At 46.9% G+C, this 15870-nt stretch overlaps 1 protein-coding gene across 1 annotated transcript; it reads right to left on the reverse strand.

Moving 5' to 3' along the window:
- Positions 1 to 519: 519 nt before the first annotated feature.
- On the reverse strand, positions 520 to 13980 carry ubtd1b (ubiquitin domain containing 1b). Its single transcript, XM_035398561.1, has 4 exons — positions 13858 to 13980; positions 12981 to 13192; positions 3703 to 3930; positions 520 to 926 (listed from the first exon to the last, which is right to left on the reverse strand). The coding sequence occupies exons 2-4, from the start codon at positions 13066 to 13068 to the stop codon at positions 544 to 546; spliced, it is 699 nt and encodes a 232-aa protein (XP_035254452.1). The 5' UTR covers positions 13069 to 13192; positions 13858 to 13980; the 3' UTR covers positions 520 to 543.
- Between the last annotated feature and the right edge of the window lie 1890 nt (positions 13981 to 15870).

Raw genomic sequence — 15870 nt, forward strand, 5'->3', positions numbered from 1 at the left:
TAACAAGAATAATAATAACGATTTGTTCATGATCACATTTGGAGAAGTTCGCGGGTGCCTTGGTTGCCAGGATACAACGCAGACGCCCGAAGCCCTGGGCGCGGGGGCTCCCGAATAGTTCTTGGGGGGGGAGAGACTTAAAGATGTGCTTTACGCCGGATGCAGCTCGCTCTGTATGGCTCTGTGAAGCATGGGGTGGGGGGGGGGGGGAGACAGGCCTGATCTCCAGTTTACCAGTGTCTGCTAGGCAGGTACTGGAAACCCTGAGCGCCCCCCCCCCGCAGCCCCCCGCTCCCTCAGCCCCACTGGGCGAGCAAGCCAACTGGACAGAGATGTCACATGAGTCACGTGACCGTGCGCTCTCGTGGACTGGATGAAACAAACATAGGCCCACAAGAGCAATGCAAAACAGCGCTTCCCCCTTTTCCCTACCGCTCTTCTCGCTAGACAAGCACCCCTCTGACCCCGCCCCTGCCCCTCTCTGTCCCCCACACTCCCTCCCCGCCCTGCCCCGCCCCCCTCCCCTCCCCTCCTCCGCCTGGCTCAGTCGGGAACGGCCGGCTGGTTGACGATGACCTGTATGACGAAGTCCTTCTGGATCTTGGTGTCCTGCAGGCGGGTCTTGTCCGTCAGCAGCTTCCCGGAGAAGAACCAGCGCTGGTGGGTGGCGTCGATGTCCTCCTGGGCCTGCAGCTGCTTCTTGAGCAGGCCGATGGAGTCGGCCATGCTGGCGCTCAGGCGCAGGTCCTTGCCCGTGGAGAGGCGCACCTTCAGCTGGAACTCCTTCTTGGGCGCCGCCTGCGGCTCCGGGTGCTCGGGGGCCTCCTCGTCGCTCCGCTCCGAGATCAGGTTGACGGGCGGGGCCAGGCAGTAGACCGGCAGCTGGTAGCGGTTCCCCAGCTCGTCGTAGCACTCGGTCAGGGAACCTTGGGGCGAGGGAGGGAGGGAGGGACGGCGGCATCAGTTACCACCCCAGCTTACTGTATTCCAGTGGTTACCAACGCTGTTCCTGGAGATCTACCGTCAGGTAAGTTTTTACTCCAACGCTAACACAGTCCACCTCATTCATCTTGAGCTGTTAATTAGTAGAATCAGGTGTGCCAAATTAGGGCTGAAATGAAAACTTAAACAATGGTAGATCTCCAGGAACAGGGTTGGTTACCACTAAAGGGGATCGGGCTAAAGGGGATCGGGCTTTCTCTGTTGCTGCCCCCAGGCTCTGGAACAACCTCCCGTCCCACATTAAGTCCTGTCCCACCATTGATAATTTTAAGTCACATTTAAAGACCCGCCTTTTTTCTCTTGCTTTTAGTGCAGTTTGAAGTTGCCCTACGGTTTTCTCCACCCTTATTTTATTTTTAACATCCTCTCGCTGCATTTTTAATCTGTTGTTCGTCTTATTCAGTCTTTCTTAAATTGATTTTATCCTGTACTTTTATCCCCTTACTCCTTATTCTTTTTATTTTTTATGTTGTATTGTTAATACATGTATTGTATTGTGATGTAATTTTGTTGTGGTTTGTTGTGTTGTATTGTAGTGACTGGAAAGCACTTTGGCGCAACTCCTGTCGTTTTTAAACGTGCTATACAAATAAAAGTGACTTGACATGACATGACCGCTCCTTTATTCAGGGGCTCCCAGCCTTGTTCCTAGAGAGCTAGCGTCCTGTGGGTTTTCATTTCAACCCTAATTTGGCACACCTGATCCTACTAATTAACAGCTCAATAAGCTCTCCATCTGTTGAATGAGGTGTGCTGTGTTACAGTTGGAATGAAAACCTACAGGACGGTGGATCTCCAGGAACACAAGACTATTTCAGACTATTTCACTGTTTATGGCATGGATACTCAAATCTGGACCTTGAATCTAAGTCCGACCCTGGTTCTATTTTCTCCCAGGTAATCAGCAATTAATACTACTGATCGGCCAGACTGTCTTCACACCTGACTCCCAGGTACAGGGAGGGCGGAAAACCAGCAGCTCTCGGCTCTTGAAGACCGTGATTTGAGTAACACATTTAGGGGTGTATGTGTGCGCAGCTATACAATGTTTAACCATTTTCATTCATTTTTTAAGACAAATGCTCAAATAAATAAGTAACAATAACTAGTCTTGGGGGGAGACTGAATGTAGTCTTGAAACAGAAATAAATATCTGTAAATATTCTAAACGTATCCCTAAGCAGAGATTATATTGGCATAGGAATAGGAAAACCAAAAAGAATAGGCCCCACCCCCTGAAAATGTGCTTATTTCTTTAAAAGGACTGCATTTATAAATGGACTGCATTTATATAGCGCTTTTATCCAAAGCGCTTTACAATTGATGCCTCTCATTCGCCAGAGCAGTTAGGGGTTAGGTGTCTTGCTCAAGGACACTTTGACACGCCCAGGGCGGGGTTTGAACCGGCAACCCTCCGACTGCCAGACAATCGGTCTTACCTCCTGAGCTATGTCTTTACCTTATGATTAATCACTATGGAGATGTAACTGGGGCAAGGAATTCTGAATTTCCAGGAACAAGTAGCCTAATAGGGTGCTTTTCACAAAATTAACCCCATGGAAAGATGTTTATTTGAGCTATCACAGCCCACACAAGCAAACATGCCGACTCGGGTCGAGATTCCCCTCCGATTTCTGAATAATCAGAACACTGAATTCTCTGTCCTAACAGGAGCGTACTTACATGCTTACGTTTCTTTTCACACCCAGATCCTAAGCGTCACCCGTCAAACATTCGATTACATTTTGTGCGCAAGATAAAAGAACTATGCGTGTTGCGCCTTTCACTTTCACAGAAGAAGGATGTTTTGTCACTCTTTTTTTTTTGAAAGCTCTTTGTTCTGCAATTTGAATCCTTTGTGCATCGCTCTTGGGTTCACTCTGTGCTGTGCCAATTATGGTTTTGACACAACAGGACTGACATGAAGGAATGAATAAAACTCAACAGCCTACATGCTTCTCAAAAAACCCCTCACATCCAAGACTAATAAGCCCTCAGTCACCACGGAAACTGCAGCGTGATGAAGAGAGGCTACCATATTGTGAGCCCGACGATTTTAGCAGAGAGGATACGCGTCCTGTTAATAAAGTTTCTCTGATTCAGAGCAGTCATTTGCATATCCAAACGTGTTATTACAGTAGTTCTGTGAATCACTTTGTTCCCTAGCACTGTACACATGACTAATGCGCCCGCAGAGTATATTTGCACGGACACACCTGAGCTGGATAGAAACTAGCGGTGGGAGACGGACGTTCCATGAGCATACGCCGTCAGCAACCTACCTGTGTGAACCAACCGCCGCGCTCTGCCGGAGAGCAAAGCGGTTTTATTTGTTCAGACAGGTTTGTGATTGACAGCTCTAGCTCCACCTATAAAGGGGTTTATGAAACCTCACTCGCCCCCGCTAATCGAGACATTGTCCATGGGTGTGTCTATGTAAGCCAGTGGTAACCAACCCCGTTCCTGGAGATCTACCATCTGGTAGGTTTCCATTTCAACCTTAATTTGGCACACCTGACTCTACTAATTAGCGGCTCAACAAAGATCTCCAGCTGTTGAATGGGGGTGTGCTTTGTCAGGGTTAGAGTGAAAATCTACAGGACGGTAGATCTCCGGGAACACGGTTGGTTATCACTTACGCAAGCTTTCTGCGGGAGCGTTGCGTTACGCTAGCGTACGTGTGGGAGGGCGGAGTCTCACCGTGCGGCAGTGTGATGCTGGCTCCGTCCACGATGGCCTGGGCTAGCTCGTGGTCGTTGCACTCGATGGCGACGGCGGCCGCCTTCAGGGCGTCCCAGATCTCCTTGCGGCCCTCGAAGGCGGGCGCCGTGTCCCAGAACTCGTCCCGCTTGCTGCGGAGCTGGCCCTCGGTCATGGGGTAGTCGCTCTTCCACTTCAGCTTGTCCTTCTTAAGGGGCTCGTTGCGACCTGGGCGGGACGATACACGCACGGGGACATTCAGATCGTTTCACTTACTCCGCCATTTTCTCCTCCGGTGTGGAACAGTCAGCAGTCCCCGCAGCCCTGTCCCTGTTCAGCTGTCCTCTTTCATTCTAAGTGAGTGCGCGCTAGTAGGCTGCTAAGAGCGTTAGCCGGCTTCTAAATGCGTGACAGGTTTCTAAGAGTGCTAGCGGGTTTCTAAGAGCACTGCCAGGCTTCTAAGCGTGCTAACAGGCTTCTAAAAGCACTAGCAGGCTTCCAAGCGAGCTAGCAGGCTTCTAAGCACACCAGCAAGTTTCTACGTGTACTAGCAGGCTTCCAAGCGCACTGGAAAGCTTCTAAGAGTGCTAGCAGGCTTCTAAGCATGCTAGAAGGCTGCTAAGCGCACTAGCAGGCCTCGATAAGCACACTACCAGGCTTCACTACAAGTGAGCTGGCAGGCATCTAAGCCTGCTAGCAGGCTTCCAAGCATGTTAGCATCCAGCTGCGGCCACTGCCTCTTCACTTCCGCCAGCTCAGCGCATGCAGCTGCTGTATACCAGGACTGCGCAAACACTACCCTGCTGACCGAAGCCTAACTCAGGCCAACAACAGTCAAACAGTACAGCTTCATTGGAACCCGCCACAGTAACCCCGACAAGGTCAAGACGGGTATACACCATTCGGGACCCTGGCGTGAGGTCTTGGCACACTGGATATGCAATCACTGCACTTAACACTGTACCCAATAGGCCTACCATACAAGCCTGCAATCTTGGCACTTAACACTACACGCTACAGGCCTACCATGAGCCTGAAATCTTTGCACTAAACACTACACGCCACAGGCCTACCATATGAACCTGAAATCTCTGCACTTGACACTACACGCAACAGGCCTACCATATGACCCTGCAATCTGTGCACTTAACACTGCACCCTACATGACAAACACACGACCCTCTCACCCTTTGGTGGTGCCGCCAGGTACAGCCAGTTTCCTCATTGCCACAGGGCAAAGTTCGACGGCGAGCAGAACTAGGATACGGACGGGGAGAGAGAGCGATAACACAAGACACAAAAGCATTCTTTCGGACACAATCGCCTCCGTTCCTGGAGATAGACGGGGGGCAAAGGGGACACTGCAGATACAGCGGGCGCACCGGCACGTAAACAAACGCGGGCGTGCTGAACGCTTCCCTCCTGCCCGACCTAAGAGCCTCCACCGCGGGCCGCCATCTTGTCCCTCGGGACGAGTGCTTTCCAGTGAGAGACAGCTCCCCGTTTCAAGCCTTCGTCGTGTTAGTGCAGCAGCCAGGCTTCTTTACAGGATGACAGTGCGGCACAACGCAGGGCTCTACGCGAACATTTTTTCCAAGGAGCACACATGCTCCTAAGTTGAACACTTTAGGAGCACACTAATACATCCCAATTAGTTGATGCGCTTCTAAATTATTTTTTAAGTTGGCACACATCAATTTTTAGGAGCATATGCCCCCAAAATGGGGGCACTGCAGAGCCCTGTAACGGCGAGGGAACTGTATCAAACGGAATAATAACACTGTCTGTTGCGTGCAAGGTCATCTGCTCAGGAATTACTTGTGCTTATTAAGCCTAACAATCATAAGTGCTCCTACAACAGCAGCAGCTGTGTCCCTTGCTGGAGATAATGAGTCTGCAGTGCTAAGAAAATAACACCAACATGAGCGAGCGTCTGCCCGTCTTCCTCCCCGACAGGACCTCCCAGAGTCCTCGCCCGCTCAAACACACACACAATCACCTAATCTCTCTCTCACACACATATACACACACACAGACACAAAATCACCCACCCACACATACACACCACTTAATAATTGGATGTGCTTAAGGCCCTACCACGAGCACCAAGTTCAGTGCGCATGCGTGTCTCCGTGTCTGCGTTTGTGTCCACGAGTAATACCACCCAGCTCACCTACCACAGGGGTTTTGGGGTACCGTACAGTAGGGGGCGCTCTACTCTCCCCCAGTGCAGCGGGGTTCTGCGGGCGGGCGGCCGGGCGGAAAGGGCGTTCCGCTCCGAGGAGCAGCGCTGTCTAACCACCAGTCCGCCTCAGTGTGAAATGCGACCATGCCGTGCTTAAATGAGGTACAGTGATGCTCAATTCATTCAGCCCGGGCTCTGGTCTTTCGGCACTGAATCATCATGAAGGGGATCCGCTTTAGCTGTAGGACCTCTGTCACCAGGCACTTCGGACACTGCAAACACGCGGGGTCAGAGCCGAATGCCTGGCACACAAACATTATGGGGGGGGGGGGGGGGGGGGGGTTGCAGGGGGGAGGCGGGGACAGCGGTCACTAGGACCGCACGTGTCAGGAATCGACCTCTCACCTCAGTGCTGTAATATGACCACACCCTCCCCTCCCACCCTGGGCAAGCGTACGCGCCCCACCCCAAACTCTGCCTCATTGACAACTGCCCGAGATGGGAGGGAGGGGCGGGCGATGCCACTTTGCCAAGCATTTAAAAGGTCGCCTTTCATCCAAACAAATTATTTATAGCGCCTGGGATTACACGGTGTAATCGGGACAGCGGACAGAGAGCGGGATTTACGATTCAGTCAGTTTCCTCACAGCGTGCACCTTCCAGGGGTGGGGGGGGGGGGGGGGGGGGGGGGAGACAGTGAGAGAGAGAGAGAAGGACAGAGACAGACAAACAGAGGCAAGGAAAAAGCAGGTGAGCGTGTGGAGGGTGACAATGCTCACTGTATACTGGCTCTTCCTTGTCACATACTCTCATTACATATTAAAAAGGCACACCTGCGCCTCGTTAAGGTCTTTATTGAGGGCTCTCCCGTCCCACGGGGCACAGAGCTCGCCGTGCGTGCGTACGGTGCGCTGCGCTTGTTATCGGAGGGAGCACGCGTGAGGCGCCGAACGCGATGTTCCGGGGCTCGAAATGAGTCGCGCCGCGATGTTCCGCCGCTCCCAAAATCATTTCGTCCCAGAATTTTATGATATTATGATATTGCTGCGACCCGCCATCGTCGCAGCCGTCGGAATGCCTCAGATTTCAAAACGGGCATCGCCGAGCTCTATTATCCTGTCGACAGCACTTCCAAACTGTCACAAATGCATTATAGAAAGAGCATACGAGTCCAGTTGTTTGGCCTTTAAATAAACAACGTAAATACACAATGGCTGCTGCACAATGTGCAATTAGACCTGTGCCAGCACAATGGCATTAACTCTGTTAGGCTCGTCACGCTAATCCATTTACACGCCAGCTGTATCACCTACGAACACATCCGCCCTCAACCGTGCCACGCAACAGACGTACCGAGCAGTCAATTTTAGAAAAACAGCCGGCCAGTGCAGAGACACGCAGCATGCAATTCATGTGAAAGTCGTTCTAACAGCAATATTTTCAAGCATTTATAAAGAAATACTTCAACTGCCGAAGATAAACATAATGTTAGTGACCGAAAACCATACGTTTCAACAAGAATGAACATTTTTTTACCTGAGGTATTTTACCAAATTCAGTTTTCAAACCAATTACCCTTACTTAAAGGACCTCTTTATTATACAAGACTATGTGAATGATCTTGTTATCTTTCAGTAAGCAGCGGTATGTATTAAGAGTACTTTATGAGCAGTGCTAATCTTTTAATACAGGCCACAGTCATTTATTTTTGTTATCTGTATCTTATGACCAACGCCACCCTTGCTGCGCTTCACTAGTGGGCCCGGACCTGCAGTTTTGGGAACAGCCTGTCTAAGAGCTGACCTGCGCTCCAGCTGTACGAACAGACCTGTGCTCTCGCTGTGCCGACAGACTCGCTGCCCCTCTGCACAGCGCTTCCGTTCGCTTCCTTCGACGCAATTCTCATCGAGCTGGGAAGAAGAGCCGCGCCAAGCCTTCTCGGAATAGAAGCCCGCGTTTCCGGGCACCGGCTCCACTTAACACGCGCGTGCGCTACCACAGAAGAAGAGTGCTGCACTTCACTTCCAATGCGCATTAAGAGCAGGGCCCACAGGAGACCGATCTGCATCCAGAGGCCCTGGAGCAGTACCGACTCTGCCGGTGATGAAATTAACGCATACAATCACACAGTCCGTCCTCAATTAAATAAAAAGGTTTTAGCATTTGGGGAATGATGGGATATGTAGGCTACCCTAGCTGCGGCAGAACTGGAGCACATGCAGTCAAGCACAACACTATTGTAGTCCAACACAGTCCCTTCTAAAGTATATTATCCGCAGATTCACTTTTTTATCCTTTGTTCCCCACACAGTGTCATGTTTCAGTCAGCACCCAGCAGGTATGCACACTAACACTTGCGTGATTTGGCCAGTAGACCAATCAACAGACAATTTGATAGGTCAATTGATCGGATGTAGGCTACTTAATACAGTCCCCTTTAGACCACGGGGCAATTAAAAGCACATTAGACACCGGGAAAAGCCATTTCAGTTGAAACCAAAAGCACAACGTCCAGAGGCAGTGCTAAAGGTCTGTATTCCCCATCACAAACGTAGCTAACGGACCATGCATATTCCGAGGCAGTACTGTCACCCATTTTGAAAATTCCTTGAGAGTGGCATGACTGCCCTAAGCGGCGAGGAGACAAAACATGCCTCGGAAAGAAAACAAAAGGTGTATTGAGCGCAGGTATGTGCACAACTCCTGACACATTCTTGCTCAAAGCACTTAAGCCTACTGGTTCAGCCAATGACAAAGACATTCCAAATCCTTCCCAACTGGTCCGCCTCATTATCCAATACAGTGACTTATTTACAATAACAAGAGAGAAAGAAATGCAAAGGCACGCTCACTGCGACGCACAGTCAAGCCACCTCCATCTGCAGGTCACATTATTATACACAAAATGGAGTGAGGTTTTAAAATGACCATAACTGTGAGAACATGTGGCAACAGGGATCACGCTGAGCTATAAAAACTGTGCATTTTACAACTAGTTTGGCATTACTGAAGAACTAAATCATAAAGCTCATATTTTGAAGCTTCAGATGACTATATAATGCAGCAAAAAAAAACAAGACAAGGTCAATAAGATGGTGCCACATTGTTAAGAAAGCATGAAGTAGTCTTGAGAATTCTTGTAGCTGACTCAAGTCGAGCCTCCAGGGCCCAGCTATAGTTGGCCAAGTGACATCATACCCGCAAAAAAAATAAAACTTACATGAAAATTGGGGTTTTCCATCAGGCTGCCTAGGCCCCACCCAACAAATCAAATATTTTTTTGCTGAAACAGCAATCTGGCCAGACAGCACGACCTTGAGCCCACAGATTAGACCCCAAACTACCGTGAAATTCTACTGCGTGTGAACTCAACCGTATCCAGTCCAATACCAGAGAATAAAAAAGGAAAATGATAATTCAGGGTATGTGCAGGAAGGCATGACACGTACTAGCCGAACCACCCGCCACCACCTCAACCAAATTAAAAATACTTGGCCCTGGAAATTATGACAACGTCATTCATTTTGCCACAAAATCGGCCTGCTCAGTTCCGCCCGCGGCTAAAGATACGGCGCGGTGCTGTGCTACTTGACCGCAGAACTGCGTAAGATCTAAAAGTTGGGCTATTTTTGAACGGCTATCAACTAACCCCGATTCTGGATGCGCGCTGGCACGGAGCGGTGCGGAGCAAACAGCTGCCTGCTAATAGAAGTGAGGATTCCAGAGAGACAGCCTACATTCCAAGGTCAGCCCGTGCGAGGCAGCGAATAAAACATTCAGAGAGGAGAGGCGCTTTTCCGGGACGAAAGGCGCGACGGAGCGCTACGCTTGCGTCACGCCGAAAAACGAAATAGTCGACATAAATGTCAGAGCTAGCGCTCAGGTCTCAGGCCTTGCCAACCCATGAGGAAAATATAGCATACTAAGCCTACTGGACAAACTTAAATTATACTTCAAGTATCCTTGATACAAAACAGCATAGACCCTACTTGAGGTATGCTTCAGCATACTATTTTTTCACATGGGAAGCAAAGATGAGTTTTCCTATCTTGAAACCTAGTCTCAACATACAACTACTGCTACTTTTACAGATTGGCATAATCCTGTTGAGGTAAACAGGGGGAGGAGCTACCAGGTAAAGGGGAGAGAGGTATAATTTGGTTCTGCATCCCGGGGAGATCTGGCAGCGCCTGGCAGGAGATGCGGTGAGTCTTAAACGCTTAGCCGGGAGGGGATGTAACTGTTGCACGCCGTCGCTCTCTGAAGACAAAGGGCCGCCACCCAGGAAGATGAAGGAGGACCAATTCCCTGGAAAACACACGCCAACGTGGGAGCCGCAGAGGCGGGAGTGAGCGAGTGCCACTCACCGTTAGAACCTTGAGCAAAGTGCACCTTTTCAGCTGCTGTACATGTACCAGTGTGCAAGCTGGGCGATATACAAAATGCAAGCTGCATTAATTCTCCACCCTATAGATAAGGTATCGGCTAATGAAATATGATCATTTACCTGCATTTTGCCTTGTCAGAGGAACAGTAGGTTATGAGCTTTTAAATCTGATAGGCACGCAGAATCCATTCCAAGCCTTGTATCAGAGGGCAAATGGAGTTTTCCACCTCCCCATGACGCTCTCCAGTGACCGACAGATAATCTCATTCAAGGCTAAATAAATAAAGGGGGTTGGCCTACCTAAACCTGCAGGTGCAGAGTCTGGCTGTCTCACAGCTGACTAAGAAAAAAAAAAAGCCCAATACGCATGCTGCAGACTGCGCTTGTTCCTCACGCGGCGCAGCTGCCAAAAACGCTCCTTCCCCCAGTTTGCAAACTGCGACGATGATGACGGATGCGTGTGAATCGGAAAAGGGGGAGACGCGTTGTCGTAACCGAGGGAATAAAGCCAAAGGAATAAAGGGAAATGACGATGATTAAGCGTGGGTGCCCACGGATTCTTTGAAACAAATGTGATGCGCTTCCAACAGCACACAGAAAGAAGCCGTGTGTCCTAATAGTTCAGGCAAAAAATAAAAAATAGACACTTAACTGAACCTGAACACATAACCCAGTAAGGTTTCTGCAAAGAGCAATCTGCTAGGCTCAAGGGTGTCAAAGCACAGCAAACGCTGTTCTAATTAACGTTACTATTATTGTAAGACATGTGGTCTTAGCCAAGCCAAATTAAGGTTACAATTTTATACAACTGTGTACCAGCTAGATAATTATTAAAGCAAATACTCTGCCCACTTGCTCACTTTGGAATAAACCTGCAAACTACAGGCTATACTACTAGTTCCTCAAGTACTTTTCCTCAGTGTTGTCTATCAAGTCACTCATACCCAATCATCGGTGTGCAATGTTGCATCTGTTTTCCCCGTTTCAGCTCCCAGTCTTATTGCTGCCACTGGATGCTATTTTAGTTGATTCCTGTTAGGGTAGCTCTTAATGAGTGCGCCTTTTTATACTCTGTATACAAGGAAACACCCTTCACGCAACTGCTGTCCCTTTGATATAGGCTAAACAAAGCATCGAAAGCATTAGTCATCAGCTGCACATGATAACCGCTTCACGTTTTCCCACCCAGTGCCTGTATCTGCAATAACACTAAGTGCTTCTGCAGCAATCCCGATTCTGCCAATCTATTTTAGACCCAGGAATCAAAAATAAAGTATGAAAGCATAGCTTCCGTTTGTCTGGCACAGGGAATGATTATCCCCGAGTGGTTGTACCATAGCAATTTCCCACTGCACCTTCAAGGAAGAGTGTTGCATGACCGTACCAATAACAACCACAATGTTCTCAGGAATCCAGAAAGGTCAAGAGCAAGGAAAAAAGGCCTGGCTGTATCAACACCGGGCATTACTCATTACTCATGTCGACCGACAGGAAATGACGTCTTGCATGCTTCGGACTGCTCCACAGTTCCTTCTGTAGAACTTTATAGGGACATTTAACAGTGAACCCTTCAGGGCTGCAAAAGGTACCTTCCCTCAGGAGGGTCAAAGTAATTAAAAAACGATAAATTAAAAATGATAAATGAAAATTAATGTGTGTGTGAGTGAGAGAGAGAGAGAGAGAAAGAGAGAGAGAGAGAGAGAAAGAGAAAGAGAGAGAGAGAGAGAGAGAGAGAGAGAGAGAGAGAGAGAGAGAGAGAGAGAGATAATGTAGACTAATGCTGCTGCCACTGATTTCCTTTTATAAGCTGTTGAACCAATCATACTGGTTTGTAAAAGTACTGTTTTTCCCCAAATCAGGGTATCAACACCACAAATGGCCCAAATAGGAGAAGATAATGCTCGGTTACACATGCTCGTTTTTCGTCTTACTCTGCAACCTGTACTCACTGATCTTAAATTGACATGTACAACACTGAACTGGAGAAAACACTGACAAAACACGTTAGTTTCCTACATTCGCATGGCTACTTAAATATGCATGGAATGAAAATAATATTGTGTGCAAAAACGAAAAAGTACATGTTACACAGTGGACGACCTATTTGAATAAGCCCATTCATTTAGCTAGCAAAGTAACGATGAAACTAGAGAAGGAAATCAGACAGGCAAAACGTTGCATGCGATCTCTAGCTAGCTAGCTTCTCTTAGGTTTTGCAAGTAATTTATACAACTGTGTAGTTCCCCGTGAACAAACGCACACTTATTCTTTACTATGACTGCAATTATTCGTGTGTCCCTGGTAACACAAACCTGGATGTATTGGGACAAACATAAACATAGTTGCAAATTAATAGCTACTGTTGAGTTAGTTTACTATCTATCTGCTACACTTGGTAGTGAAAGTGTTGACAAGTTTTAACAAGCTAGCAAGCTACAGATAACAGGAAGTGTGGATAAGCAGATCGTTTGGAGGCGCACGCCACGGGGTAAACATTGTCTGTTTCCTCAAAGTACTTTAATTATAGGTAACTAGCTACCTGATATCTTTGTTGCACATTTCAGACAGTATTAAATTACCCGACGTCGTTAGTAACGTAGCAGGTAAGGCTAATATACAGTCCAAATCACACTTCCGCAAAGTAGCTAACGTTAAATCGAGCAGCAATGATTGACCATCGCTGGAGCACCTTGGCTGAAACCTTACCTCCTCGCTTTCTGTGTGTTCTTCCACCGTTCCTGGACGACCCGTGGCCCTGTCTGTCCCCACTCTCTCTTCCAACACATCCTCCCATGGTGGCTGTCGTTCTTATCGTGTCCCCATTAGCTCAATGAAAAGCTCCAATGGGAAAATACTGCAAATGAGGAAGTTTTGCGATCTATCAACGTTCCGTTGACTGCATCCACCTCGATACAGTCCTGTGAACATCAAGCAGAAAAAAATCATGGACGTATTCAATGATCTTAGCTTTGCACGCTTGCAGGCAAAGATAACATTAAGATTCGCCACGATTCCAAAAGTAGCTGATTAAGTTCATAAAGCCGAGCCTCTCTCGTTGCTTGTTAGTCGTCAAGTCTTACTTTGGCTGACTGACTAGATAACTAGAATGTGTTGTGTTTTTTTAAAGTGTTCCAAGAAACGTCCACGTGACAAAAATTCTCAAACCAGCCACTCGCTTGTAGTACCAAAGTGGAATAAGACCACTCGTTCTGCAAGTCGGAAGCTTTCTTCTTAAGAATACCTAGCTAGCTAGTTTGGTAGTCTAGTTACCAAACTCCATTCTTCATATTTGTACGAACATCATTAACCAGTTAGCTAGCACTAGTTTATTTGATCATCAGACGAGAGCACACGCAAGTTAGCACTACGTCCTACTTGTCTGGTTTGTTGATCTCAGCTATTTCGGGATAGGTAACGTTAGCGAGCTAGCCAAATAGCTAGATTGCTAGCTACAGCATGTCTAGATAGCTAGCCAACTTTCTCTGGCACCTTTACAGCTCGTGCTAACGTAAGCGAATCCTACTCAAGCCACGTTTCCTATAGTCTAAACACCTTCGCCCATACAATTTCTCATCTTAAACACCTTTTGGCCCTTGGAGAAATTTCCAACATCTCTTGATCTTCCTCCGCTTTTCTCCAAAGGTTTAAATCCCTTTCCCTTCCTGGTGGAAAACTAATTCGCACGCCTGCGCGGGTACATGGACCAGTATTAAATTACGTCACGTGACCAACAAAAAAAAAAAAACCCTTGGCACAGTGACTAGATCACGTGAATTGTTTACAAGATACTAGTGTTCTGGTGAACAGTGCCACCTAGAACCCACCCAAGATTAGTTAAATCAACATTCAAACAAAATAAGGACATTAGGACAATTAAGATCAGGTCATTACGTCGGGCGCAAGATAATAACTATACGCTAGCAATAGAAATAACAAATGTTTCTGTATGTATCAGGTTGTGATTAAAACAGGATTGTACTGCTTACAGGTTCCATGAATATAGTCTTCCACTCTATAAAATCAATTTCACTAAAAAACTTTTTTAATGTACAAAAATGACAAGTTACTCGAGCACAATACAAAACACTGTCTATAAGTCATTCATTAAAACTCGCAAAATCTAGGCCTGGTGATAAGTGTATTGATACCCAAATGAGGCCTAGAATCAAAGAAAATTGTAAAAATTAAGTATAAATCTTTCAATTCTGCAGTGTAATTTTTCATAATTCAGTTTTTCTAAAGTGTAATATCATTCATTTAGATAATATCTTCTTCCATGATGCAATTTTTGTCATTTGGCACACTGATGTGACACATAAAGTTTGAATGTCCACATTCTGTTCAGATGGTAAGATGAAAAAACACAGGGACATGGAATACTTCGGGAAACATTGGGTAGCATTGCTTTGCTATAAAAATAGCCAATATTGTTTGTTGTAACTTTGCCTAGTTTTGATATCAATACTTCTAACGGCAGGCCTAGATTTTACAGGTTTTCTATGAAGACCTATAGGCAATGCTTTGTATGTGTGAGTAATTTGGTGTTTTTGTATGTTAAAAACATTTTTATTGAGATTAAAAATGTTTTTTCACGGCAGACCTACTAATTTGTTGTACATTGGTAGATGATCTATAGGCATGACATTAATTTAAAAACATGGCATTTGCAAGGTAGCTACAGTAGTTATAAAGTAAACACTAGAAATGTCAAAGAGGTCAATCTGACTGTTATCACCTTAAAAAAATCAATAAATCTGCCATCATGAAATCCATATGGCTCCCACTTTGTGACCTTTCCGAAACATACTGTATGTATTTAACATTTTGATATAATTTGTATATCAATATTGCATAAGGAAATAAAGTTATAAACATTTACTTGAATGGCCATGAACGGCAAATTGACCATCATTTATCTTGCCTGTACGCTTAAATCAGTTTGATCACTTTGTGTGATGTTATTGCTAAAGGACTCCAATAGTTCCCAGCTGCAGCCCCACAGTACAAGCCCCTGGCTACGCGAAACCTGCAATAGGGTTGAGCACCAAAACCCGGTAGCACTGTAGCACCAGTTCCCATATGACTGGTACCTACCAGACAGAGTCGCAATGCAGATTTCAGTGCTTTATTTCATTCCATCTCTACTAACTTTACACTCGCTTTGTTGACTCAGTCAGTGACAGCAAGTTATGTATAAGAGCGACACCTTGAACAATTGCTAACAAGTTTTCATGACCTATTGGCAGGGGTAACATACGCCTATCAGTATCCACTACGAATTTCCTGTGGTGTGAAAAACATCAACGGGACCAACGCAGTACTCTGGATCATAAGCCGCGTTTCCACCAAAATTACCCGGAACTTTCAGTCCCAGGAACTACGTTACCAGGAACTAAAAGGTTCCTTCAGCCAATGGTTGTCTGCGTTTCCACCGGGGTCTAAAGTACCGCGAAGATTAGGCAAATTAGCCCACTGACGTTGTCGTCGGTCCATCTGTCATATGATTTCTTCTGTAACCCCATATTACCACCGAAGTAGCCTACATTATTTTCTAATAACCGGGACAGCCCGGAGGGGTTTATTCCACTTATATACA

Source organism: Anguilla anguilla, chromosome 2 (assembly GCF_013347855.1).
Source record: "Anguilla anguilla isolate fAngAng1 chromosome 2, fAngAng1.pri, whole genome shotgun sequence".
NCBI classification, from domain to species: domain Eukaryota; kingdom Metazoa; phylum Chordata; class Actinopteri; order Anguilliformes; family Anguillidae; genus Anguilla; species Anguilla anguilla.